This window comes from Melanerpes formicivorus, unplaced genomic scaffold, assembly GCF_026170545.1.
Source record: "Melanerpes formicivorus ecotype bairdi unplaced genomic scaffold, bMelFor1.0.p_v2 SCAF_87, whole genome shotgun sequence".
Lineage (NCBI taxonomy): Eukaryota > Metazoa > Chordata > Aves > Piciformes > Picidae > Melanerpes > Melanerpes formicivorus.
In genome coordinates this window covers 1,540,427-1,567,567 of record NW_027142439.1, presented here as the reverse complement: position 1 = coordinate 1,567,567, position 27,141 = coordinate 1,540,427, and the positions used below count along the sequence as shown (strand labels likewise).

Below are 27,141 nucleotides of genomic sequence, written 5' to 3'. Positions count from 1 at the left end.
GCAGTGTATGCTGCATACACAGTAATGTTTAAATATATTATAGACAGATAGATAAATAGACAACAGGCTAGAAAATGATAGAAAGATCTTAGATATTCCATTATCATAAGCAATTAATATGAGAGCTCCTCGGGCAGTCTAAGTGACAAGACCCTTCTCTATCCCAGTTTCCTACTTCTGGCCTTTTAATTGGCATGATTTGCTGAATGCTGATAATTTACTTAGCTCTGCCCTCATCTTATACTGAACTGAATATAGATTGCTGGTGGTGTCTCACTGAAATTACCCCATCAGTGCTGTTTGACCTCATTGTGTAGTTCAAGAGGAGCCTGAGTGTAGCTATCAGATTAATTGCTTAATTATTGTTATTATTATTAGCTAGCAACAATTTTACAGGGTCTAAAAAGCACAGAGAAGCAAAACTGTAATTCTTCTGGATTTTATAGTCCTCTGACCAAGTCCCACTTTTTCCAGGCCACTGGCTGGAAAGCAGCCCTGAGGAGAGAGACTTGGGGGTGCTGGTGGAGGAGAAGCTCAACAGGAGCTCTCAGTGTGCACTTGCAGCCCACAAAGCCAATCAGATCCTGGGCTGCAGCAGGAGAAGTGTGGCCAGCAGGTCGAGGGAGGTGATTCTCCCCCTCTGCTCAGCTCTGGGGAGACCCCACCTGGAGTACTGCCTCCAGTTCTGGAGCCCCTATTGCAAGAGGGATGTGGAGGTGCTGGAAGGTGTCCAGAGAAGGGCCAGGAGGATGAGCAGAGGGCTGGAGCTGCTCTCCTGTGAGGACAGACTGAAGGAGTTGGGGCTGTTCAGTCTGGAGAAGAGAAGGCTCCCAGGTGACCTCATTGTGGCCTTCCAGTATCTGAAGGGGGCTACAGGAAGGCTGGGGAGGGACTGCTCAGGATCTCAGGTAGTGCTAGGACTAGGGGGAATGGAATGAAGCTGGAGGTGGGGAGATTGAGGCTGGAGGTGAGGAGGAAGTTCTTCCCCATGAGAGTGGTGAAGCCCTGGAATGGGTTGTCCAGGGAGGTGGTTGGGGCCCCGTCCCTGGAGGTGTTTAAGGCCAGGCTGGATGAGGCTGTGGCCAGGCTGATGTAGTGTGGGGTGTCCCTGCCCATGGCAAGGGGTTGGAACTAGATGATCCTTGTGGTCCCTTCCAACCCTGACTGACACTATGACTATGATCAGAGGGTTTAGCTGCACCAAGTGTTTCTCCTAAACCTGGAGGTCACCATTTGCATTCTACACTTCGGAGAATGTTGCTTCACATGCTACAGGATCCCTGTATTTTTAAAGCCTCTTGATCCTTGTGGTCCCTTCCAACCCTGACTGATACTATGACACTACTATGATTAATCCTGGTCTTTGACTAGCCTCTCTGTGTCTCCTTGTATGTTTGCTTACAGATGCTGCTGATTAAGCACATGATCATCGCCTTAATACTTACACAAGGCGACCGCAGCAAGGGCTCAGCAGCTGTCGAGTTGGCTGTCCTGAAGCAGTGGGTAATTTGGAAGGGAAAACAGCATGAGAAGCAGCTTGGAGACCTGCACTGGTCTGACCATCATGATTCAGGCTTCTGTGATTTATGCTTCGCTCCCCACGTAATCGATAATGTCCTTCACCCTGACTGAACTGTTCTTGTGTGGCATCAGTCAGTGCCCTGGTCACTGAGAAGATGGCAGATGCAGAAGAGATGAAAGAGTGATAGATCATATCTGCCAGCACTGCCCATCTACAGATGCCTGGGCACATGCTAGATCTATCTTTCTGCTAAATGTCACAAACCACCTTGAAAATTAAACATAAGTAGATGAACTGCCCCTACATCAAGAAACTGATACTCTATGTGCTGGAAGGTCCCCAGTGCTACAGGCTGGGGATGGAGTGGTGGAAGAACAGCCAGGCAGAAAGGGACCTGGGGGTACTGGTGGACAGTATCACAGTACAAATAAGGTTGGAAGTGACCTCGAGGATCATCGAGTCCAACCTATCAACACAGTATCATAGTATCACAGTATCACAGTATCACTTAGGTTGGAAAGGACCTCGGGGATCATCGAGTCCAACCTATCAACACAGACCCCATGACTAGACCATGGCACCAAGTGCCACGTCCAATCTCCCCTTGAATGCCTCCAGGGTTGATGACTCAACCACCTCCCTGGGCAAGGTGCGGCCTAACCAATGCAGTGTCCAGGGGCACAATGACCTCCCTGCTCCTGCTGGCCACACCATTCCTAATGCAGGCCAGGATGCCATTGGCCTTCTTGGCCACCTGGGCACACTGCTGGCTCATGTTTAGGCAGCTGTCGATCAGCACCCCCAGGTCCCTCTCTGTTTGGCAGCTCTCAGCCACTCTGACCCCAGCCTGTAGCTCTGCTTGGGATTGCTGTAGCCAAAGTGCAGCACCTGGCACTTGGACTTGTTGAATGCCATCCCATTGGATTCTGCCCATCTGTCCAGTTGGTCGAGGTCCCTCTGCAGAGCCTTTCTACCCTCTAACTGACAGTAGGCAGAACATGAGCCAGCAGTATGCCCAGGTGGCCGAGAGGGACAATGACATCCTGGCCTGCATCAGGAACAGTGTGGTCAGCAGGAGCAGGGAGGTCATTCTGCCCCTGGACTCAGCACTGGTTAGGCCACACCTTGAGTCCTGTGTCCAGCTCTGGGCCCCTCAGTTTAGGGCTCACAGGGTTCCTGCTAATTGGGGTAAATGTGAGGGTTTCCTGTTGGATTGCAGTTCTGTGCTGTGTGTGTCTCTCACAGTGCTGTAAAATGCAAAATCAGGCTGAAATAAAGCTGAATTATGTAAAACACACAGAAGAGGCTGTGGAATTGCTCTGCATAATATTTAGATGAATGAAAATTTCTTTGCTCTTGACATTTTATTTTGTGCAGTACCAGGCTATGTTAACCACATTATTTTTACTTCAGAAGGTGATTAAATGCAATTACAGCCTGCAAATGACAGAGCTTATAAATCCCAACATGATTCCTTGTGCACTTCTTTGCTGCTCATTTCTATAGCACGTGGCTTCTGCTGCACAAAAATCCCTGCCCCTCTGATTAGAAATCCTCACACAATTTCTTGCTGGGTATAGGATCCCCTTCTGATCATAGTATCATAGTATCAGTCAGGGTTGGAAGGGACCACAAGGATCATCTAGTTCCAACCCCCCTGCCATGGGCAGGGACACCCCACACTACATCAGCCTGGCCACAGCCTCAGCCAGCCTGGGCTTAAACACCTCCAGGGACAGGGCCCCAACCACCTCCCTGGACAACCCATTCCAGGGCTTCACCACTCTCATGGGGAAGAACCTCCTCCTCACATCCAGCCTGAATCTCCCCACCTCCAGCTTCATTCCATTCCCCCTAGTCCTAGCACTACCTGAGATCCTGAGCAGTCCCTCCCCAGCCTTCCTGTAGCCCCCTTCAGATCCTGGAAGGCCACAATGAGGTCACCTGGGAGCCTTCTCTTCTGCAGACTGAACAGCCCCAACTCCTTCAGTCTGTCCTCATAGGAGAGGTGCTCCAGCCCTCTGCTCATCCTCCTGGCCCTTCTCTGGACACCTTCCAGCACCTCCAGATCCCTCTTGGAATAGGGCCTCCAGAACTGGAGGCAGGACTCCAGGTGGGGTCTCAGCAGAGCTGAGCAGAGGGGGAGAATCACCTCCCTTGCCCTGCTGGCCACACTTCTCCTGCTGCAGCCCAGGATCTGATTGGCTTTGTGGGCTGCAAGTGCACACTGAGAGCTCCTGTTGAGCTTCTCCTCCCCCAGCACCCCCAAGTCTCTCTCCTCAGGGCTGCTTTCCAGCCAGTCCCTGCCCAGCCTGGATTTGTGCCTGGGATTGCCTCGACCCAGATGCAGGATCCTGCACTTGCTCTTGTTCATCAAGTTCTGTTGTGGAGTCCTACAGCAAAAAGATCAGAGCAGGCCTACAAACATGTTCTGTCTGCATTTTGCAGCTCCTCAAATAGCACTTTCTGCTGAAAAGCTCATGCAGTGGTAGGTGGGACCTAGGATCTTTCCCCCTCCAGATGGAGAATCCATTCTGGATCCTTGTATGAATTGCATACTGTGTAATATACAGCCTTGCATAGAAGGGGGAACAACAGGAGCAGGGAAGTCATTGTGCCGCTGCACTCAGTACTGGTTTGGCCATACCTTGAGTCCTGTGTCCAGTTCTGGGCCCCTCAGTTTAGGAAAGATGTTGAGTTGCTGGAAGGTGTCCAGAGAAGGGCAACAAAGCTGGGGAGGGGTTTGGAGCACAGCCCTGTGAGGAGAGGCTGAGGGAGCTGGGGTTGCTTAGCCTGGAGAAGAGGAGGCTCAGGGCAGACCTCATTGCTGTCTACAACTCCTTGAAGGGAGGTTGTAGCCAGGTGCAGGCTGGTCTTTTCTCCCAGGCACCGAGCACCAGAACAAGAGGACTCAGTCTCATGCTGTGCCAGGGAAGATCCAGGCTGGAGGTGAGGAAGAAATTCTTCACAGAAAGATAGGTTGGCCATTGGAATGTGCTGCCCAGGGAGTTGGTGGAGTCACCATCCCAGGAGGTGTTTAAGAAGAGACTGGATGAGGCACTTGGTGCCATGGTCTAGTTGATTAGATGGCGTTGGGGGATAGATTTGACTTGGTGACCTCAAAGGTCTTTTCCAACCTGGTTAATTCTGTATTCTCTGCTCTAACTCATAATAGGCACTGTAGTAGTGCTGCCTTTTTTCTTATAACATCCCATTTACTTCACCACAAAGAGAGACTGACTGATCATAGTTCATAGTGCCAACCACAAGTAGTTACTTATTCATTCAAAGAAGCCTGATAATAGAAGCAGCTTGGTCCAATTGTACTTAATGGTTTCTTTTGGTTGGTGGATGGTTTTGTTCTTGGTTTGTTTTTGCCAGCAGCTTCAAGGGGTAGAAGAACATGCTCCTTATGGTCTTCAATGAATAAAAATTGCTCCAAAGAGGGAAGGAAAGGCACATATTCAGGTTGTGACCACTTTTTTTACCCATAAAACAGAATGTTTGTTGCAAAACAGACAACAAAAGGTGAGCCTTTTCCGTAGGCAAAACCTTTCATCTCCTCCTGATAATCAGTTAATTAGACAAAGAAAATGGTAAAAGAGTTCCTCATAATTATTGTGCATTTGACAATACATATATCCTGCTGTAATGGATTCTTCCCCACTCAGATGTATGCCAGGTTGCTCCATGTTTCTGGTTTGGAAATGTGGCCCTATGGGTTCAATATTGGTATTGCCTAAACCTCCCCTGGTGCAGCTTGAGACTGTGTCCTCTTGTTCTGGTGCTGGTTGCCTGGGAGAAGAGACCAACCCCCACCTGGCTACAACCTCCCTTCAGGGAGTTGTAGACAGCAAGAAGGTCTCCTCTGAGTCTCCTCTTCTCCAGGCTAAGCAACCCCAGCTCCCTCAGCCTCTCCTCACAGGGCTGTGCTCAAGGCCTCTCCCCAAGTTCGTTGCCCTTCTCTGGACATGTTCTCAATCTCCTTCTTAAACTGAGGGGCCCAGAACTGGACACAGGACTCAAGGTGTGGCCTAACCAGTGCTGAGTCCAGGGTCACAATGATCTCCCTTCTCCTGCTGGCCACACTATTTCTGATGCAAGGCAGGATGCCATTGGCCTTCTTGGCCACCTGGGCACACTGCAGGCTCATGTTCACCTGCTGTCAACCAGTACCCCCAGGTCCCTTCCTGCCTGGCTGCTCTCCAGCCACTCTGACCCCAGCCTGTAGCACTGCATCTACCTTGTAAAGAGTGTAGTGTGGCAGATATTTCAAGTTTAGCTCCAGCACTTCCAAATTTAGATGCTGAAGTGTAAATCTGCATTGTCAGTGCACAGTGCTATGTGTAGCTATTTGCAGTTTTATGTCTCTTGGCAGTGTATTCCATGTTATAACAAGTGGTCTTTTCCTGTGCCAAGCCATCCCTAAATTGCATTTTGCATGAACCAGCAAATTATATCATCTGGATAAAATGGATGATGTGGTGGATCTAGGATTCCCAACCTGCTGCCCCTCAGCTCTTTGTGCCTCTTGAAACCATTGAAGGGACTTTGAAATGAAAGCTCTCTTTGGCAGAAGGAGGAGTGAGCTGAAGGAGGCCAATGCTGTCAACAAACCACAATCCAGAGACACTGAGAGTTGTCCTCTCCCTATCCCAGCTGCTTCCCTGGCCCTTCATGCTCTGTATCACAGTATCACAGTATCACTAAGATTGGAAGAGACCTCGAGGATCACCGAGTCCAACCTGTCACCATAGACCTCATGACTACTAGACCATGGCTCCAAGTGCCAGGTCCAATGCCCTCTTGAAGACCTCCAGTGATGGTGACTCCACCACCTCCCTGGGCAGCACATTCCAATGACGAATGACTCTCTCAGTGAAGAACTTTCTCCTCGCCTCAAGCCTAAACCTCCCCTGGCACAGCTTGAGACTGTGTCCTCTTGTTCTGGTGCTGGTTGCCTAGGAGAAGAGACTAACGCCCACCTGGCTACAACCACCTTTCAGGTAGTTGTAGAGGGCAATGAGGTCACCCCTGAGCCTCCTCTTCTCCAGGCTAAACAATCCCAGCTCCCTCAGCCTCTCCTCAAAGGGCTGTGCTCAAGGCCTCTCCCCAGCCTTGTTGCCCTTCTCTGGACACCTTCAAGTGTCTCAATGCCCTTCCTAAACTGAGGGGCCCCGAACTGGACACAGTACTCAAGCTGTGGCCTAACCAATGCAGAGTCCAGGGGCACGATGACTTCCCTGCTCCTGCTGGCCACACTATTCCTAATGCAGGCCAGGATGCCATTGGCCTTCTTGGCCACCTGGGCACACTGCTGGCTCATGTTCAGGCGGCTGTTGATCAGCGCCTCCAGGTCCCTCTCTGTTTGGCAGCTCTCAGCCACTCTGACCCCAGCCTGTAGCTCTGCATGGGGTTGCTGTGGCCAAAGTGCAGCACCTGGCACCTGGACTTGTTGAATGCCATCCTGTTGGACTCTGCCCATCTGTCCAGTCGGTCGAGGTCCCTCTGCAGAGCCTTTCCACCCTCTAACTGACCAACATCTGCTCCTAACTTGGTGTCATCTGCAAACTTGCTGATGACTGACTCGACCCCCTCATCCAGATCATCAATGAAGATGTTAAAGAGCACAGGGCCCAGCACTGATCCTTGGGGCACACCACTGGTGCCTGGCTGCCAGCTGGCTGTGGCACCATTCACCACCACTCTCTGGGCTCAGCCTCCAGCCAGTTCCTAACCCAGCTCAGAGTGCTGCTGTCCAAGCCATGAGCTGACAGCTTAGCCAGCAGTTTGCTATGGGGGACGGTGTCAAAGGCCTTGCTGAAGTCCAGGTAGATCACTTCCACAGGCCTCCCCATGCCTGTAGGACAGGAAGAATTCACATGGAGAAATTGCCAGCTGCCAGGAAAGAAGGTGTAAGCCTCTCTGTCAGTATAAATCTTCACACTGCCACGTGAATGCTGCTGCTGTTGTTTTCTGCCTATAATTCCAGTCCTCTCTTAACCTCCTTGGAGACAGTAGCAGTTAGATATGAGGAACAGGTGGTATTAAATCTCCCAGGTGCCTGTCTGATACTTCATGTCCCCATGCTTATCAGGTAGTGATAGGACTAGGGGGAATGGAATGAAGCTGGAGGTGGGGAGATTGAGGCTGGAGGTGAGGAGGAAGTTCTTCCCCATGAGAGTGGTGAAGCCCTGGAATGGGTTGTCCAGGGAGGTGGTTGAGGCCCCGTCCCTGGAGGTGTTTAAGCCCAGGCTGGATGAGACTGTGGCCAGGCTGATGTAGTGTGGGGTGTCCCTGCCCATGGCAGGGGGGTTGGAACTAGCTGATCCTTGTGGTCCCTTCCAACCCTGACTGATACTATGATACTATGATCAGAGGTTTTAGCTGCACCAAGTGTTTCTCCTAAACCTGGAGGTCACCATTTGCACCCTGCACTTTGGGGAATGTTGCTTCACATGCTACAGGATCCCTGTATTTTTGAAGCCTCCAAAGCAATCACAACATTTTAAGAGGGTTTTGCAGGGGGAGATATTTCACCAGCTTCCTCCAGCTCCACTTTGGACTGGTTTTTTTTCTGCATAAAAAAGTGCTGTATAAATCTAAGTTGTTAGAGACTGGGGAGAGCAGAGACTGCCTGAAGGCAGCCAACAGATGTGTAGGCTGAGTGTGAAATAAGAGAAGAGAAAAATCAGCTAAGAGGATTTGGGCTTCATAAAACTCCACATTACTTAGACCATTAACAGAAGAACAGAGAGAAATGAGGAGTGCAGAATGATAGATATAAAGGCCTAACATTCCTGACTGTAAAGAGGACACAGTCTCAAACTGTGACAGGGGATGTTTAGGCTGGAGTTGAGGAGAAAGTTCTTCCCTGAGAGAGTTGTTAGCCATTGGAATGTGCTGCCCAGGGAGGTGGTGGAGTCACCATCCCTGGAGGATTGGACGTGGCACTTGGTGCCATGGTTTAGTCATGAGGTCTGTGGTGACAGGTTGGACTCAATGATCTTTGAGGTCTCTTCCAACCTCGGTGATTCTGTGATTCTATAACTATTTTATGTGATGGTTTTGTTGAAGGAGAGAATGACACATTGTTGGGCTCTTGCAGAGCAACACATTCCTTAGGCCCACTTAGGACTCAGGTGGCCAAGAAGGCCAATGGCATCCTGGACTGCATTAGGAATGGTGTGGCCAGCAGGAGCAGGGAAGTCATTGTGCCCCTGGACTCAGCACTGGTTAGACCACACCTTGGGTCCTGTGTTTAGTTCTGGGCCCCTCAGTTTAGGAAGGACATTGAGACACTTGAAGGTGTCCAGAGAAGGACAACAAGGCTGGGGAGAGGTCTGGAGCACAGCCCTGTGAGGAGAGGCTGAGGGAGCTGGGGGCTGCTTAGCCTGGAGAAGAGGAGGCTCAGGGGAGACCTTCTTGCTGTCTACAGCTCCCTGAAGGGAGGTTGTAGCCAGGTGGGGGTTGGTCTCTTCTCCCAGGCAACCAGCACCAGAACAAGAGGACACAGTCTCAAGCTGCACCAAGGGAAGTTTAGGCTGGAGGTGAGGATAAAGTTCTTCCCAGAGAGAGTTGTTAGCCATTGGAATGTGCTGCCCAGGGAGGTGGTGGAGTCACCATCCCTGGAAGTGTTCAAGAGGGGATTGGATGTGGCACTTGGTGCCATGGTTTAGTAGTCAGGAGGTGTTGAGTGCTATATTGGACTTGATGATCTTTGAGGCCTCTTCCAACCTTGGTGATCCTGTGACTCCAAGTTGCTTTTCCTGTATTTTCACAGCATAGGCTCCATTTCCCATGCTATAAATTCCAGTTTAATGCCAGCCACAAATCGACTCTCATTTTTCTAGGCAAGGGGAAGTGCTTGGGCTCTTCACACCTGTTCTCAGTAATGACCTCTGTGCTTTCAAACAAATGGAATAATTTCCAGGGTTTCATGGGCTTTTGCCTTCAACAGCTACAAATAATCTAATTATCTGGCCACTCGGGGTGCTGGGTGAGTTAAGAATTAAAGAGGCGATTAGAATCTGTTACAGTAATTAGGATCTATTTTAAACCAATTGCCTGTGGCACTGCACGGTCTGGGGAAGGAAAGGCTGCTGGCTAAATCCTCTTCACCCACTCAATGTAAAACCAAATGGCAGAACAATCATTGTTTTTATTCTCTTTTTTTAAAGGCCACACCTTGAGTCCTGTGTCCAGTTCTGAGCCCCTCAGGTTAGGAAAGATGTTGAGTTGCTGGAAGGTGTCCAGAGAAGGGCAACAAAGCTGGGGAGGGGTCTGGAGCACAGCCCTGTGAGGAGAGGCTGAGGGAGCTGGGGTTGCTTAGCCTGCAGAAGAGGAGGCTCAGGGGTGACCTTATCACTCTCTACAACTACCTGAAGGGAGGTTGTAGCCAGGTGCAGGTTGGTCTCTTCTCCCTGGCAGCCAGTACCAGAACAAGAGGACACAGTCTCAGGCCGCACCAGGGGAGGTTCAGGCTGGAGGTTAGGAAGAAGTTCTATACAGAGAGAGTGATTGCCCATTGGAATGGGCTGCCCAGGGAGGTGGTGGAGTCGCTGTCATTGTAGGTGTTCAGAAGGAGACTTGATGGGGTGCTTGGTGCCATGGGTTAGCTGTTTGGGTGGTGTTGGATGATAGGTTGGATGCAATGATCTTGAAGGTCTCTTCCAACCTGGTTTGGTTTATTCTAAATAAAGGTTTATTCATGGAGCTGAAGAGGCTGCCCAGAGGACCACATCTCTTCTCCAGCCAAAGCCTCAGCACCCTTTATCTACCAACCCAACATCTCCTGCAGCACCTTTCCTCCACAGACTCAAACTGTCTTGGGGGGATGAGGAGTGTGGTAATATAATTCCTTTCCTCTTCTTTCTCTCTTCTCTCTCTCCCTCTCTATTTTCTCCCTCTTCCCTTCTTATTTCACCTTAATTTATGTAATAAATACCCTAGCTGTTGATATTTTGGCCTGGTTTGTGCCTCTCATTTCACATCACGGGAATATTCTAAAAGAACTGAGTCTCTTTCCCTCTCTGGACCAAGACACCTGTGCTAACCATAGCTATGTGAAAAATGGAAAGAGATCAATAATTTACAGCCCTTCCACTCTAAGTAGCACTGAGAGCCTGGAGCCTGGGAAATGATACATGAAACTCTTCTTTGTTCAGAAGCCATTTCCTATTAGTAAATTATGCAGCATGCTCCTCATCCTTCAGAAACCATTGCCTAGCTATTCTGAGATGGATTGTGGAGGAGCAGGAGGAGGGAGCCAATGACTGACTGAGAGCAGGTTAGAATTAGAATTTAGAATTAGAATTAGAATTAGAATTGGAATTAGAATTAGAATTAGAATTAGATTAGATTTAACCAGGTTGGAAAAGACCTTTGAGATCATTGAGTCCAACCTATCACCCAACACCATCTAATCAACTAAACCATGGCTCCAAGCACCCCATCCAGTCTCCTCTTAAACACCCCCAGTGATGGTGACCCCACCACCTCCCTGGGCAGCACATTCCAAAGGCCAATCTCTCTTTCTGTGGTTGCATGGCTGATCTGGCATCCATAAAGGCTCCTTGTAATGCCATCATTTCTCTTTATGAGTATAACAATATGGCATGGTGCAAACTGAATCCAGCCTGACAAGGACTAGCTCAGCAGCTTTTTTATTACTTGCTGAGTGTTTGTGTCCCTGTCTGTCCTCTGGGGCACATCACATATGCCAAGGATCATTCATGACACAGTTGCCAAGCTGGGAATGGACCTGTGTCCCTTCAGCTCATCTCCTCATGCCCCTTGCTTCCTCAGGAAGCTGTATCAGGAACAGTGTGGCCAGCAGGAGCAGGGAAGTCTTTCTGCCCCTCGACTCAGTACTGGTTAGACCACACCTTGAGTCCTGTGTCCAGTTCTGGACGCCTCAGTTTAGGAAAGATGTTGAGTTGCTGGAAGGTGTCCAGAGAAGGGCAACAAAGCTGGGGAGGGGTTTGGAACACAGCCCTGTGAGGAGAGGCTGAGAGTGCTGGGGTTGCTTAGCCTGGAGAAGAGGAGGCTCAGGGGAGACCTTCTTGCTCTCTACAACTCCCTGAAGAGAGGTTGTAGCCAGGTGGGGGTTGGTCTCTTCTCCCAGGCAGCCAGTACCAGAACAAGAGGACACAGTCTCAAGCTGTGCCAGGGGAGGTTCAGGCTGGATGTCAGGAAGAAGTTCTTCCCAGAAAGAGAGATTGGCCATTGGAATGTGCTGCCCAGGGAGGTGGTGGAGTCACCATCAGTGGAAGTGTTTAGGAAGAGCCTGGATGTGGCACTTGGTGCCATGGTTTAGTTGATTAGATGGTGTTGGGTGATAGGTTGGACGTGATGATCTCAAAGTTCTTTTCCAACCTGGTTAATTCTATTCTATTCTATTCTATTCTATTCTATTCTATTCTATTCTATTCTATTCTATTCTATTCTATTCTATTCTATTCTATTCTATTCTATTCTATTCTATTCTATTCTATTCTATTCTATTCCAGCTCAACACCACTTCTTAAGTGTGATATGGAGAATGCACACTGGAAAAAACTGGTCAGAGTAAGGAATATGTTTTCTACTGTTAAAAAAGTCACTGTGAAGACAGAGGCAGTGATTCATCTAATCTAAATGAAGACATCTGCATCTGAGTAGCTCCAAACTTCCTTTGGAGTTGCAAGCTAGGTGCATCTGTGCTAGATATCTACATCTGAAAGCACCCCAGAGCCATGTGTGGTGCTGTTAAACCTCACCAGCTCTTGGAGAATGCAGAACTTCTCTCCTGCAGAAAGAGAGCTCCCACTATTTTGGACTGTGCAAAAGAAGATAGAGCTATTTTCAGTCATAACAATCCTAGACTGCTATTTCTCAAAATCTGAGCCAGGAAGGAAGCCAGGAGACAGTTCAGAGCAGCAGGCAGGCAGCAGTGTTAGGCATCATCTCCTTTCCTTCCCCTTGGAAGAGTGGTAATGGATTACAGCCACCACTTGCAATTATTTGTATTAGCCAGGAAGCAGCTAATTACCTTTGAATGCTGGCAGCACTCATCCCTCCCAGGGCAAGAGAGTGATTTTTTGTCTGCTTTTCAGTAAGTGAGATGGTGCTCAGGTGGTCTACAAAATCAGATATGCTGAAAGGGAACTGTGCTGGCAACATGTTGGAAACATGTCTGCACCTGAAGGACGGCCAAGGGCGCAGGTCCAGCCAACATGGATTTAGGAAGGGCAGGTCCTGCCTCTCCAACCTGATCTCCTTCTATGATCAGGTGACCCATCTGGTGAACATGGGGAGGCCTGTGCATGTGGTCTACCTGGACTTCAGCAAAGCCTTTAACACTGTCCCCCACAGTAAACTGCTGTCAGCTCGTGCCTTGGACCACAACACTCTGTGCTGGGTTAGGAACTGGCTGGAGGCTGAGCCCAGAGAGTGGTGGTGAATGGTGCCACAGCCAGCTGGCAGCCAGGCACCAGTGGTGTCCCCCAGGGATCAGTGCTGGGCTCCATCCTCTTTAACATCTTCATTGATGATCTGGATGAGGGGGTTGAGTCAGTCATCAGCAAGTTTGCAGATGACACCAAGTTAGGAGCAGATGTTGGTCAGTTAGAGGGTGGAAAAGGCTCTGCAGAGGGACCTTGACTGACTGGACAGATGGGCAGAGTCCAACAGGATGGCATTCAACAAGTCCAAGTGCCAGGGGCTGCACTTTGGTCACAACAACCCCATGCAGAGCTACAGGCTGGGGTCAGAGTGGCTGAGAGCTGCCAAACAGAGAGGGACCTGGGGGTGCTGATCGACAGCCGCCTGAATATGAGCCAGCAGTGTGCCCAGGTAGCCAAGAAGGCCAAAGGCATCCTGGCCTGCATTAGGAATAGTGTGGCCAGCAGGAGCAGGGAAGTCATTGTGCCCCTGTACACTGCACTGGTTAGGCCACACCTTGAGTCCTGTGTCCAGTTCTGGGCCCCTCAGTTTAGGAAGGACATTGAGAAACTTGAAGGTGTCCAGAGAAGGGCAACAAGGCTGGGGAGAGGCCTTGAGCACAGCCCTGTGAGGAGAGCCTGAGGGAGCTGGGGTTGTTTAGCCTGGAGAAGAGGAGGCTCAGGGGTGACCTCATTGCTCTCTACAACTACCAGAAGGGAGGTTGTAGCCAGGTGGGGATTGGTCTCTTCTCCTAGGCAACCAGCACCAGAACAAGAGGACACAGTCTGAAGCTGTGCCAGGGGAAGTTTAGGCTGGAGGTGAGGAGAAAGTTCTTCACTGAGAGAGTCGTTTGTCATTGGAATGTGCTGCCCAGGGAGGTGGTGGAGTCACCATCCCTGGAGGTGTTCAAGAGGGGATTGGATGTGGCACTTGGTGCCGTGGTCTAGTCATGAGGTCTGTGGTGATAGGTTGGACTTGATGACCCTTGAGGCCTCTTCCAACCTTAGTTATACTGTGATACTGTGAAATCCCTAGCCCAGGCGTGTAAGGAAATCCCTGGTGGCATCAGACACCAAGCTCTTTCCACCTCCCTCACCATGAAACTTCTCTGGACCGAGGGTGCCACCACCACCACCATGGGAATGGAAGAGGGGAACTCCTGCACCTTATTTCAAGCCTCTGGGTTTAGCCAGAATGAACAGAGATTGATCTAGGGAGTCATTCAGGTCATCTATATTATGATGCAAATCAGAGCTGCCCTGTGGGGGAAACTTCTTCTTTTTAAGGTGTGCACAGAGCATCTAATGCCTCCTAAATAAGATGCATGAATACCCTACTCTATGCAGGAAGAAAGGCAGAAAAGATCTGGCCATAAGAAATACCTCTAAGCACATTACCCCAGCAAGGAGTTTGGAACAACTGACTTAAATAAAACAGAGATCTCTCTCTTCCTTTCAGTTCAAATAATTTCTTTACTTTTCAGATGTTAAGGTAATCATGGATAATCAATATGGGAAATAAACATGTACCCAGCAGTCCTATCAGAGTGGCTGGAGAGCAGCCAGGCAGAAAGGGACCTGGGGGTGCTGGTTGATAGTAGGCTGAACATGAGCCTGCAGTGTGCCCAGGCAACCCAGAAGGCCAATAACATCCTGGCCTGGATCAGGAACAGTGTGGCCAGCAGGAGCAGGGAAGTCATTCTGCCCCTGTCCTCAGCACTGGTTAGGCTACACCTTGAGTCCTGTGTCCAGTTCTGGGCTCCTCAGTTCAGGAAAGATGTTGAGCTGCTGGAAGGTGTCCAGAGAAGGGCAACAAAGCTGGGGAGGGGTTTTGAACACAGCCCTGTGAGGAGAGGCTGAGGGAGCTGGGGTTGCTTAGCCTGGAGAGGAGGAGACTCAGAGGTGACCTTATTGCTCTCTACAACTCCCTGAAGGGAGGCTGTAGCCACGTGGGAGTTGGTCTCTTCTCCCTGGTGGCCAGCACCAGAACAAGAGGACAGTCTCAAGCTGTGCCAGGGGAGGTTTAGGCTGGATGTTAGGAAGATGTTCTTCCCAGAAAGAGAGACTGGCCATTGGAATGTGCTGCCCAGCGAGGTGGTGGAGTCACCATCACTGGAGATGTTTAGGAAGAGACTGGATGGGGTGCTTGGTGCCATGGTTTAGTTGATTAGATGGTGTTGGGTGATAGGTTGGATTTGATGATCTCGAAGGTCTTTTCCAACCTGGTCTGGTCTGGTCTATTCTATTCTATTCTATTCCATTCTATTCTATTCTATTCTACTCCATTCCATTCCATTCCATTCCATTCCATTCCATTCCATTCCATTCCATTCCATTCCATTCCATCCTATCCTATCCTATATTATCCTATCCTATCCTGTCCTGTCCTGTCCTGTCCTATCCTACCCGATCTTATCCTATCCTATCCTAATGTATATTTTTTCAGTGACAGTGCTGCTCAGTTCTCCTCCATTTCCCATTGCTGTTGTTGTTGATTTCCACCGCATAATTACTACATGAGAGCACTTCTTAGAGTGTGGCAAGCGGAAGATTGCAGCCAGAGAACACAGGTTTAGACTGCAAAATACATGTATATGTATATTCAAATCCTCTCAAAGGCTAGGAATCTACAGTTCCATGCTGAAATATTGCTTCACTTACCAACTGATATGGTCCAAACAGCAATGATTTTTGCAAAAGCCTTAGTCCTTGAGTTAAACCGGCTGTGATGGATGGGGTTGCGGATGGCGATGTAGCGATCCAGGGAGATGGCACAGAGGTGCATGATGGAGGCAGTGGAGAAAAGCACATCCAAATAGATCCAAATGGCACAGAGCTTTGTAGGTAGAGGCCACGTGTATCCTGCACAAAAGGAAATTAACATCAGTTAAGATTGTGTCATGGAAGAACGGGACATGAGCCAGCAGTGTGCCCAGGGGGGCAAGAAGGCCAATGACATCCTGGACTGCATCAGGAACAGTGTGGCCAGCAGGAGCAGGGAGGTCATTCTACCCCTGGACTCAGCACTGGTTAGGCCACACCTTGAGTCCTGTGTCCAGTTCTGGGCCCCTCAGTTTAGGAAAGATGTTGAGATGCTGGAAGGTGTCCAGAGAAGGGCAACAAAGCTGGGGAGGGGTTTGGAACACAGCCTTGTGAGGAGAGGCTGAGGGAGCTGGGGTTGCTTAGCCTGGAGAAGAGGAGACTCAGGGGAGACCTTCTTGCTCTCTACAACTGCCTGAAGGGAGGTTGTAGCCAGGTGGGGGTTGGTCTCTTCTCCCAGGCAACCAGCACCAGAACAAGAGGACACAGTCTCAAGCTGCACCAGGGGCTTGATGCTTGAGGCTTGAGGTGAGGAGAAAGTTCTTCATAGAAAGAGAGATTGGCCATTGGAATGTGCTACCCAGGGAGGTGGTGGAGTCACCATCCCTGGAAGCGTTTAGGAGGAGACTGGATGGGGCGCTTGGTGCCATGGTTTAGTTGATCAGATAGTGTTGGGTGATAGGTTGGACTCAATGATCTCGAAGGTCTCTTCCAACCTGGTCTGGTCTATTCTATTCTATTCTATTCTATTCTATTCTATTCTATTCTATTCTATTCTATTCTATTCTTCCATTCCATTCCATTCCATTCCATTCCATTCCATTCCATTCCATTCCATTCCATTCCATTCCATTCCATTCCATTCCATTCCATTCTTTTTAATTCTGCTTGCAAAATGCTCATGCTGGATGTTGCAATTAAGCATTTCTGGCAGCAAATCCATGGGAAAAGCAGCAGTTTTCTCATTGTAACCCTGCAAGTTCTCAGTTTTGTTTCTATTATTGCTATCCCTATGATTACTGCATTATTGACACTGCTTGATCAGAAAAGTCACTAAATTCTGACACTGAAGCTTTAGCTGTAGTGGCAGAGGAAGCAAGAAATGTATTTTGCTGCTTGTCACTGATACTTCTCTCATCTGTCTTTAGGCACCTACCACACACTTAAATAAGGATGTTCCCTGTATCATCCCAGTTAAATATTAATAGGCTCCTCCAAGTGGAACTAATCCCTAGCAAAGGCATTACTATTTACACAGATCCAACCCCCATCTCCTTTACTGCAAATTAAGCTGTCCCTTTTTCTCTTGTTCATCCCACTAGCCCTGAAGAATAATTGATTGCTGTCCTTTCTGGAAGCTGTGGGAAGATGACTATCACGTCTTGCCTAGTTTGGTTGTTTGGGGGTTGGGTTTTACCCTTCTCCAGACTAAGCAAGGACAATTCCATTATCTTTTGCTTACAGATGTTGCCTTAAAAACTTTTGTGTTCTTCTCTCTCTGTGCTGGAATCTTTTTCATTTGTCCACATCTTGCTTATCATTTGGTGACCGGACAGGACTCCTGGTTTTGCAAAGGCCTCCTGACTGCTAAGTGAAATAGAAGGTTGTTTCACAGGTGTTGCAGGGAATATTCTTACTTGCACCACCCAGAATGATGGGTGCCTTTGCATGAAAAGATACCTGTGACATATGCTTAGCTTAGGATCCATTTTGACAGCCAGATCTTCTTCAGCTTTCCTGAAGCCTTGACAAGTTTCCCCAGCAGTAGTTGGCTTGCTGTCTCTCCCCTAAGTGGGTCTCATTGAATTTGTCCTTGCTGAATGCTATTTGTTCAAGTCACACTTTCTCTGATGGGGTACAGGTGATTGTTGATGATTCTGATCCTGTCCCTCTGAGTGCTTGTAACCTCTTCCAGCTTTATGATTTCAAAAGACTGTGTAAGCAGAACCTTAGAATCATAGAATCACTAAGGTTGGAAGGGACCTCAAAGGTCATCAAGTCCAACCTAGCACCCAGCACCTCCTGACTACTAAACCATGGCACCAAGTGCCACATCCAGTCCCCTCTTGAACACCTCCAGGGATGGTGACTCCACCACCTCCCTGGGCAGCACATTCCAAAGGGTAACAACTCTCTCCATGAAGAACTTTCTCCTCACCTCCAGCCTAAATTTCCCCTGGTGCAGCTTGAGACTTGCAGGCCCTCTGTTCAAAAGCCCTTCTAGTCCTGCAGGAAACCACTAATAGCTGTTGTTGGAGCAAGTTTTGCAGTTAGCCATGTCCTTAACTTGTGGTGATTTAATTTAGAGCATATTGCACTGGTTAGGCCACACTTGGAGTCCTGTGTCCAGTTCTGGGCCCCTCAGTTTAAGAAGGACATTGAGACACTTGAATGTGTCCAGAGAAGGGCAATGAGACTGGGGAGAGGTCTGGAGCACAGCCTTGTGAGGAGAGGCTGAGGGAGCTGGGGTTGCCTAGCCTGTAGAAGAGGAGGCTTAGGGGAGACCTTCTTGCTGTCCACAACTCCCTGAAGTGAGGTTGTAGCTAGGTGGGGGTTGGTCTCATCTCCTGGGCGGCCAGCACCAGAACAGGAGGACACAGTCTCTAGCTGTATTAGGGGAGGTTCAGGTTGGATGTTAGGAAGAAGTTCTTCCCAGAAAGAGAGATTGGCCATTGGGATGTGCTGCCCAGGGAGGTGGTGGAGTCACCATCACTGGAGGTGTTTAGGAAGAGACCTTCAAGATCATCAAGTCCAACCTATCACCCAACACCATCTAATCAACTAAACCATGGCACCAAGCACCCCATCCAGGCTCTTCCTAAACACTTCCAGTGAGAGTGACTCCACCACCTCCCCAGGCAAGGGAAACTGACCAGGATGGCGGGGCAGCTGCTCATTAGTAACAGGATCTATAGGGAAACTGTTTTGAGTAAAGGGCTAAGGAAATGCTGTAAGGCAAGAGAGGAGAGAGGTATTTCAGTATTCAGTATTCAGTATTCCTAAGGTTGGAAGGGACCTCAAAGATCATCGAGTCCAACCTGTCACCTCAGACCTCACCACTAGAGTAGGGAAGACACTACTGCAGAGGGAAGTGGGGAGAGTGGAGAGGGGAGCATCAGATGAGGCACTGTGCCCAGACAGCCAGGAGGGCCAATGGCATCCTGGCCTGCATCAGTAACAGTATGGCCAGAAGGAACAGGGAGGTCATTCTGCCTCTGTACACTGCACTGGTTAGGCTGCACCTCAAGTCCTGTGTCCAGTTCTGGGCCCCTCAGTTTAGGAAGGAGGTTGAGTTGCTGGAACATGTCCAGAGAAGGGCAACAGATTTGGTGAGGGGTTTGGAACACAGCCCTGTGAGGAAAGGCTGAGGGAGCTGGGGTTGCTTAGCCTGGAGAAGAGGAGATTCAGGGGTGACCTTCTTGCTCTCTACAACTACCTGAAGGGAGGTTGTAGCCAGGCAGAGGTTGGTCTCTTCTCCCAGGCAACCAGTACCAGAACAAGAGGACACAGTCTGAGGCTGTGCCAGGGGAGGTTTAGGCTGGAGGTTAGGAGGAGGTTTTACACAGAGAGAGTGATTGCCCATTGGAATGGGCTGCCCAAGGAGGTGGTGGAGTCACCATCCCTGGAGGTGTTCAGGAGGAGACTTGATGGGGTGCTTGGTGCCATGGGTTAGTTGGTTGGGTGGTGTTGGATGATAGGTTGGGCATGATGATCTCGAAGGTCTCTTCCGGTCTGGTCTATTCTATTCTATTCTATTCATGTCAGCACCTGGCTGGTCAGGAGCCCTCTGATAAGCCTGGTCACTCCACTGCACCAAGAAGTTACACAGCACCTGCCAATAATTCCAACAGCTTCTCCACACTGGCAGGGGGCAAGTCTCTGACGCAGGAGCAACCAGTATTTGGCAGCCAATACATGTTCTAGTGGGAAACAGCAGTGTTGTTAACTGTAAATGTTCAGCTCTGTGGAGCCATCCTCCTTGGTGGGAATGTTTTGGGGTTTTAGGGGTTTTGTTTGTTTATTTCGTGGTGTTTTGGTTGTTTGTGGGTTGGGGCTTTTTTGCAGCAGAGGTTTGTGCTGTTGTGTGAACAGAGAAATACCTGCACCAAAGGGTGCAGGCTGGGCAAGCATGGAGCCAGGGCACTTGAATGGAAGTTGTCCACAGGAGCAGAAAATTGTGACTCTGAGCAAAACAGCCACAATGCCCCTTCAAGGGTCTGGAGGTACCCCAGCAGAGAAAGGTAGATGCAAAGGCCCCCAGGTAGGGATCAGGATTGTCAGCATATGTGATGTGGCTGATGCTGCCTGCATCCTGTCTTTCTCTGGTCAGCTAAGGCCAAGCAAGTGCTCCTGCATAAGGGGAAGTGTCCCTCTGCACCATCACTGGTTGTTCTGGAGGTTGCCAGTGCACCATGCTGAGATGGTTCTTCTGCGTGCACCACTGGATATATTTCACCTCAAGTTACCCTGCAAAGGCCTCGCTTTCTTGACCTTGAAAGGGAAGAAGCAGGTAGAGAGGAGGCAGAGCCTGCACACTCCCTCCCCTGTGGCATCTGTCACCCTCCTGCTCCTCTGTGCCAGCAATCACAAAGGAGGGTGACGCAGCCTTAACCCCCTCAGTGAGGGTTTTGGCTCTGCTGCATGCAGGAAATCCTCGCCCTGGCTTCCAAACCACTCCTGAGCCGTGGCTTTCGGGCATCTCTTTGCTCAGCAGCAGAGCCCGGCCAGCAGGAGTCCCTGTTGCATGTCTCAGGGAATCAGGCAGCAGGCTTTCGAAGGGATTCTAATCTCACTCATCGGATGCTTTCTGCTCCCGCAGCTCGCTTTTATGGCGTCTACCACCAGAGGTAATTGTAGCACTAATACAATAAATCAAAACGTTACCCTGATGCCAAATACACTTTACAAATGCTGCTGAGGGCAATCGATGGAGAAAATAACGAGAGTGGCAAATGAAATTCGGGTTTTCTGAATGAAATCTCTCTTCAGTCACAGGCTCACGCCTGACCTTTAGTCCCAAACCACCGAAGCAATAGAAACCTTTACAACCAGCCTCGCCCTCTTCCTGGCGTTCTCTGGCTTCCCCTTGAACCACAGCAGTTGGGTTGTGGCACAGGGAAACTCATTTCTCAAAGTTCAGGGACTCTGACAGCCTGACACTATTGGTGCTGAACACACAGGCTGCTGGGGGCTCTTTTTTTCCTGTATGAGCTGTGCTGCAGGTGAGTTTGGTGAAAACGAGAAGAAAGATCTGCTATTAATCACCTCCAAGGGTATGAACTGTGAGTTGTGAGTCACTTACATTCTCAAATAACTTCTCTTAAGAGCCAAGAGCTTTGCATTTGCAAATGTTGCTGAAAGCCAAGCAAGAACAGGGGCCTACCCATTCATTTTTTAACTCCCACAATACTTATTCCAACATTTGTTGGCGAGTAGGTGTCTGGGAGGACATTTGTGTTAAGGCAATTGTTTGCATTTGCATTGCTTCATTAAAAACCCCACAAAGTGATTCCCTACTCTGAACCTTAAAGGAAGCCATTGGTGCTTCTGTGCATATTTGCAGAGCAAAATGACTGACAGGACCCTACCTTCTTACTAGGAAGGCTGAAAATCCTGAGCCAAGGGGGAAAACCTGAAAGAACAGAGACAGCAAAGCATCTTCCTGTGCACTTTGAAACAACTCATCCAGCAACTGAGTAATAAACTAATGTTTTGCTCTGCATTTAAAATGTCTGTAGCTAGAAATAGGAAGTAGGGATATAATGAAGTACTTCACCTATTCTTACCTAAAGGAAGCCATTGGTGCTTCTGTGCATGTTTGCAGAGCAAAATGACTGACAGGACCCTACCTTCTTACTAGGAAGGCTGAAAATCCTGAGCCAAGAGGGAAAACCTGAAAGAACAGAGACAGCAAAGCATCTTCCTGTGCACTTTGAAACAACTCATCCAGCAACTGAGTAACAAACTAATGTTTTGCTCTGCATTTAAAATGTCTCTAAGCAGAAATAGGAAGTAGGGAAATAATGGACTTCAGCTATTCTTACCTAAAGGAAGTCATTAGTGCTTCTGTGCATATTTGCAGAGCAAAATGACTGACAGGACCCTACCTTCTTACTAGGAATACTGAAAATCCTGAGCCAAGGGGGAAAACCTGAAAGAACAGAGACAGCAAAGCATCTTCCTGTGCACTTGGAAACAATTCATCCAGCAACTGAGTAACAAACTAATGTTTTGCTCTGCATTTAAAATGTCTCTAAGCAGAAATAGGAAGTAGGGAAGTAACGGACTTCACCTATTCTTACCTAAAGGAAGTCATTAGTGGTTCTGTGCATATTTGCAGGGCAAAATGACTGACAGGACCCTACCTTCTTACTAGGAAGGCTGAAAATCCTGAGTCAAGAGGGAAAACCTGAAAGGATAGAGAGAGCAGAGCATTTTCCTGTGCACTTGGAAACAATTCATCCAGCAACTGAGTAATAAACTAATGTTTTGCTCTGCATTTAAAATGTCTCTAAGGAGAAATAGGAAGTAGGGAAATAATGAAGGACTTCACCTATTCTTACATTCAGTGAGATATGCTTCTTGACCAGTTACACATATTTCAACTTGCATGGAGGGATCAGCATTTGCTGGTAAGAAAATGAAATCTTCACAGTGACATTGTGCATGCAAGGTTTAAAGCTTCTCAGGACATGCAGTTCAGCTACACAGCTAATACTCACCGTACAGTATGGTTAACATGGACACAGGCATGACAAGGAAACCCAGCAGCATGTCAGCTATTGCAAGTGACATTAGAAAATAGTTGGTGGCATTCTGTAGTTTTTTCTCCAGTGACACAGCCATGATGACAAGAATATTTCCAGCAATGGTTAGAACAATCACTATCACCGTCAGCAGAGCTGGCCAGTTTTTCTGTGAGAGCTGGAACAGGGAAGAGTAGCAAGGGGCACTCAGGTTACCTTCACATGAGAGATTGGTCAGGTTTTCAGAGTCCACTGTCAAGTTGAAGAGATGTGATATATTAATCTCTCCAGCCCCATAAACATTTCGGTAGAGCCTTCTCTCCCGATTGATTTGTATCATGGAGTTTGCAGTTGGGTTCACAGAGCTCTCCTCATCGCAAAGAATATCCATCGCTGAGTCCAGAATGGGTGAAACCAACGGTGGGAACCAGGAAAATATCACCCTCTGTCACCATCAGGCTTTGTATTCCTCAGCTGTCCACGCCAGAAGTTCAGGGAGCACAGTCTTCAGTTGCCTGCATTTTTGCCACTAGTGTGGTGTAGAGCAAATAAAAACCATGCCAGGATTACTCCAAAAGCTGAAATGTTTCCTTTCCAGCGCCATAGGAAGTCCAGTGTGGGCATACATTGAAAATCCAGCTGAAAAGCAAAACCAAGCTGTAGGATAGAGAGTGTGGACTCGAGGCTTGAGAGAGCAAAAAGGTTGGAGCAATAAAAGAGGGGAAAAAAAAAAGCCACCCCAAACTTTTGCACCCACTAGGACTGCCCTCTGGAGCTACATCTCATTGCTGTTGGTGACTGTAATCACACAGTTTTAAGCTCAGCAGTATTAAAATAGCTTGCCACACCAAACAGCAGAGCTCTTGCTTCCCCATTAAGAAAGTTGATTAAAGATTCCATCCAGCATCTTTCTTTTGAAATAATTAGGTATGCTCTCCTTATTTATAGTTCATCTTCCATAAGATGGCTGAGAGACTCTGAATTCTCTGGCATTTCAGGAGAGTTTTCAGCCTCTTACTCAGACATCACACTGGGTTTTTGAGAGCCACTTGCAACTTCTGGCCCAGCCTGGCTGCAGGATGGAAATCAAACCACCAAACAATCAAACAACCCAAAGAATTTAAGGAAGACTTACATTGTACCTCAGGGCTTGCTTTCAAACTGCAAAGAGGTGGGCTTTTTGCCCTGGTTTTCCACGTTCTTCACTGTGCTTAGCCAGTTCTGTGTCCTTTTTTCTTCAGCCTTCTCCGAAATGGTGGTATTTCAAGTAGTTTGGGCTCGTTTTTTTTTATGGTTTCTTTTACTTCTGAACTGCACACTTGAGTGAAGCCAGTCCCTTGTGCTGTGAGGCTTGCTCTTTCCTTCTGAGAGACAGGCTGCTTGTCGACTCTTTCCTTGTGCGTTTCCCCGCCCCAGGGCCAGCTATATTTAAAGTAGCAACAGTATCGGAGCCCTTCCCGGAGTGGCACGAAGGAAAACACACACACACAGAGACAGACAGACAGACAGAGACACGACAGCAGTCTGCACAGAGGAATTACTGATTTCACCAGGAACGGAATTTCTTGCTCACTGCCTTGCTCGGTTTGTCAGACCTCCCACTTCCCTGGATGTCAGAAGCTGCAAGGTAGCAACAGCAGAGGAGGGCAGGGGAAGGCAGACCAGAGAGGGTCGTCTTAGCAAACCAGCAGCCTTGGCACTGTGCACTTTGGAGGTCCTCTGCTTGGGTGCTGCCTTCGGTGCTCGCAGGGGGTGGCTTATGAACACAGCTGCATGCAATTGCAGTGTTTCACAGGATGCAGGCTGAAAAGAGACAAAATCTAAGGCTTGCAGTGGTAGCTACTAATGAAAAATGTGTGAAGCTTTTTCCATGTAGAGGGGAAATGATGACAGCCTTTAAAAGGAAGGAGCAACATTCCATTCCCTTCAGCTTTAACTCCGGGTCTGTGCTCACATGGGAATCATGCTGGCAATAGGGCAATAGATATGTATAAAAGACTTGAAGTGACTCTGATGTCATGATGAAGTGGCTCTGATGTCGTGCTCGTTTGTCAGGAGGTGAGTGTAGCAATTAACCCCAGCATCCTGTCCTAAGCAAGTGTCCCGAGTGAAGCAGTTAAGGAAAACAAAACAGTACCCAGCAGAGGAGGAAACAAAAGCACCTTCCATTGTTTCTGCCTTGTACCTCTGCTGCCAGGACACAGATGAAGAAAGTAACCAACTCTTCAATTTGCCACACACCATGAAACTCACTCCCTGATGTTCTGAGATGTGGGGGTTGCCAACATTTCATCTGAGTGGCTCTGTTGCTCCACCACCCCTCCTTAAATATCTTGCAAGTTTCCCTCATGCAGAGGGCAATGGCTTAATACAGGCAGGCTCAGGCAGTTTGTAGTGAGAGCTCAGTGAGATGTGTTGCTGGGCACCAGTGGATCCTGGCAGCCCATGAGCCCACAGGAGCTGCAATGTGCTCCTGTAGCTCAGCTCCACATGCAGCACTGCTAACTCTGCTGCAGTTTAGAGTTTAAAGCTGTGTGATGCAGCAGACAGGCTGGAGGGAAGGGAGGCCATCCAGAGGGACCTGGACAGGCTGGAGAGGTGGGCACAAGCCAACCTCATGAAGTTCAATAAGAGCAAGTGCAGGGTCCTGCAGCTGGGTGGAGGCAATCCCAGGCACAAATGCAGGCTGGGCAGGGAGTGGCTGGAAAGCAGCCCTGAGGAGAGAGACTTGGGGGTGCTGGGGGACAAAAAACTCAACATGAGCTCTCAATGTGCACTTGCAGCCTGAAAAGCCAATCAGATCCTGGGCTGCATCAGGAGAAGTGTGGCCAGCAGGGCAAGGGAGGTGATTCTCCCCCTCTACTCAGCTCTGGGGAGACCCCACCTGGAGTACTGCCTCCAGTTCTGGAGCCCCTATTACAGGAGGGATGTGGAGGTGCTGGAAGGTGTCCAGAGAAGGGCCAGGAGGATGATCAGAGGGCTGGAGCACCTCTCCTGTGAGGACAGACTGAAGGAGTTGGGGCTGTTCAGTCTGGAGAAGAGAAGGCTCCCAGGTGACCTCATTGTGGCCTTCCAGTATCTGAAAGGGGGCTACAAGAAGGCTGGGGAGGGGACTGCTCAGGATCTCAGGGAGTGATAGGACTAGGGGGAATGGAATGGAGCTGGAGGTGAGGAGATTGAGGCTGGAGGTGAGGAGGAAGTTCTTCCCCATGAGAGTGGTGAAGCCCTGGAATGGGTTGTCCAGGGAGGTGGTTGAGGCCCCATCCCTGTAGGTGTTTAAGCCCAGGCTGGATGAGGCTGTGGCCAGGCTGATGTAGTGTGGGGTGTCCTTACCCATGGCAGGGGGGTTGGAACTAGAAGATCCTTGTGCTCCCTTCCAACCCTGACTGATACTATGATACTATGACACTCGGTGGCTGTGAACACATGGAGCGCTACCTCAGCTCAGCTAATCTCTTCAGGTCAAAACCTTATCAAAGTGAGTCTCAGAGAACTTGCCAAAGCCCATCCAGATCACTGAGGCACTGTTACAGAAATCCTTTCACAGAAATGTGCCTTTGGAGCCAGTTTTGCTCCCAGATGAGCCCAGATTAATATCTGTGACAGCAGGACAGAACAGCCAGGCAGTAGATCCCAGTGCTGCCCGGGTGGGAGTTGGACGAGTCATCCCAATGCTTAAATTTTCCAATCCCATAGATGAGGTCAGAATACTATTAGGCAAAACAAACTGATAGTGCTAAATTTATCAAGAAGTATTCCAACCCTGCCAGCCCTGTCCAGGAGCCAGAAGAGGCCCAACACTTACATTTTCCAATCCATTAGATGAGGCCAGAAGATTGTTAGCCAAAACAAACTGATAGTGCTAAATTTATCAAGAAGTATTCCAGCCTTGGCAGTCCTGTCTAGGAGCCAGAAGAGGCCTTTTGCCTCTCTCCTTTAATGAGTTACTGTGTCCACCAAGTGAACTTGGCACCTGTGCTCCAGAAGGTTCATCATCCATCGCCATACAGATGCCCTCAGCAAGTGAGTGCAGATCTTCTGCAGGGCTTGGGCTCCACTTCTGTTGAGCATGGCTGCTGTGCTGTCACCTCAGGGAGGTCATTGTGCCCTTGGACTCAGCACTGGTTAGGCCACACCTCGAGTCCTGTGTCCAGCTCTAGGCCCCTCAGTTCAGGAAGGATGTTGAGTTGCTGGAAGGTGTCCAGAGAAGGGCAATAAAGCTGGGGAAGGGTTTGGAGCACAGCCCTGTGAGGAGAGGCTGAGGGAGCTGGGGTTGCTTAGCTTGGAGAAGAGGAGGCTCAGGGGACACCTTCTTGCTGTCTACAACTCCCTGAAGGGTAGTTTTTCCTAATGTCCACTGTAAACCTACCCAGTCACAGCTTAAGGCCAGATCTTAAGTACTGTGTCCAGCCTTGGGCCCCTCAGTTTAAGAAGGACATTGCCACACTTGAAAATGTCCAGAGATGGGCAATGAGGCTGGGGAGAGGTCTGGAGCACAGCCCTGTGAGGAGAGGCTGAGGGAGCTGGGGTTGCTTAGCCTGGAGGAGGCTCAGGGGTGACCTCATTGCCCTCTACAACTACCTGAAGGGAGGTTGTAGCCAGGTGGGGGTTGGTCTCTTTTCCCAGACAC

The 27,141-nt window shown here is 49.1% G+C and overlaps 2 protein-coding genes across 3 annotated transcripts in view; one reads left to right on the top strand and one right to left on the bottom strand.

The window, feature by feature from the left end:
- Nucleotides 1–24,023, bottom strand: part of HTR2A (5-hydroxytryptamine receptor 2A) — a 46,334-nt gene extending 22,311 nt beyond the window's left edge. Inside the window, exons 1-3 of one of the 2 annotated variants that reach the window (XM_068165226.1) lie at nucleotides 23,647–24,023; nucleotides 22,488–23,168; nucleotides 15,607–15,807 (exon numbers count right to left, since the gene is read on the bottom strand). In XM_068165226.1, the coding sequence (XP_068021327.1) occupies nucleotides 15,607–15,807; nucleotides 22,488–22,902 (616 nt within the window). In that variant the 5' untranslated portion in view covers nucleotides 22,903–23,168; nucleotides 23,647–24,023. The remainder of the gene's footprint in view (nucleotides 1–15,606; nucleotides 15,808–22,487; nucleotides 23,169–23,646) is intronic. The other variant, XM_068165225.1, reaches the window with a different exon arrangement.
- A 717-nt stretch (nucleotides 24,024–24,740) lies between these two features.
- SETDB2 (SET domain bifurcated histone lysine methyltransferase 2) overlaps nucleotides 24,741–27,141 on the top strand; it is a gene marked incomplete at its 5' end in the record, with an annotated part of 260,530 nt that continues 258,129 nt past the window's right edge. Inside the window, 1 exon segment of the mRNA XM_068165279.1 lies at nucleotides 24,741–24,754. Coding sequence (XP_068021380.1) covers nucleotides 24,741–24,754 — 14 coding nt within the window.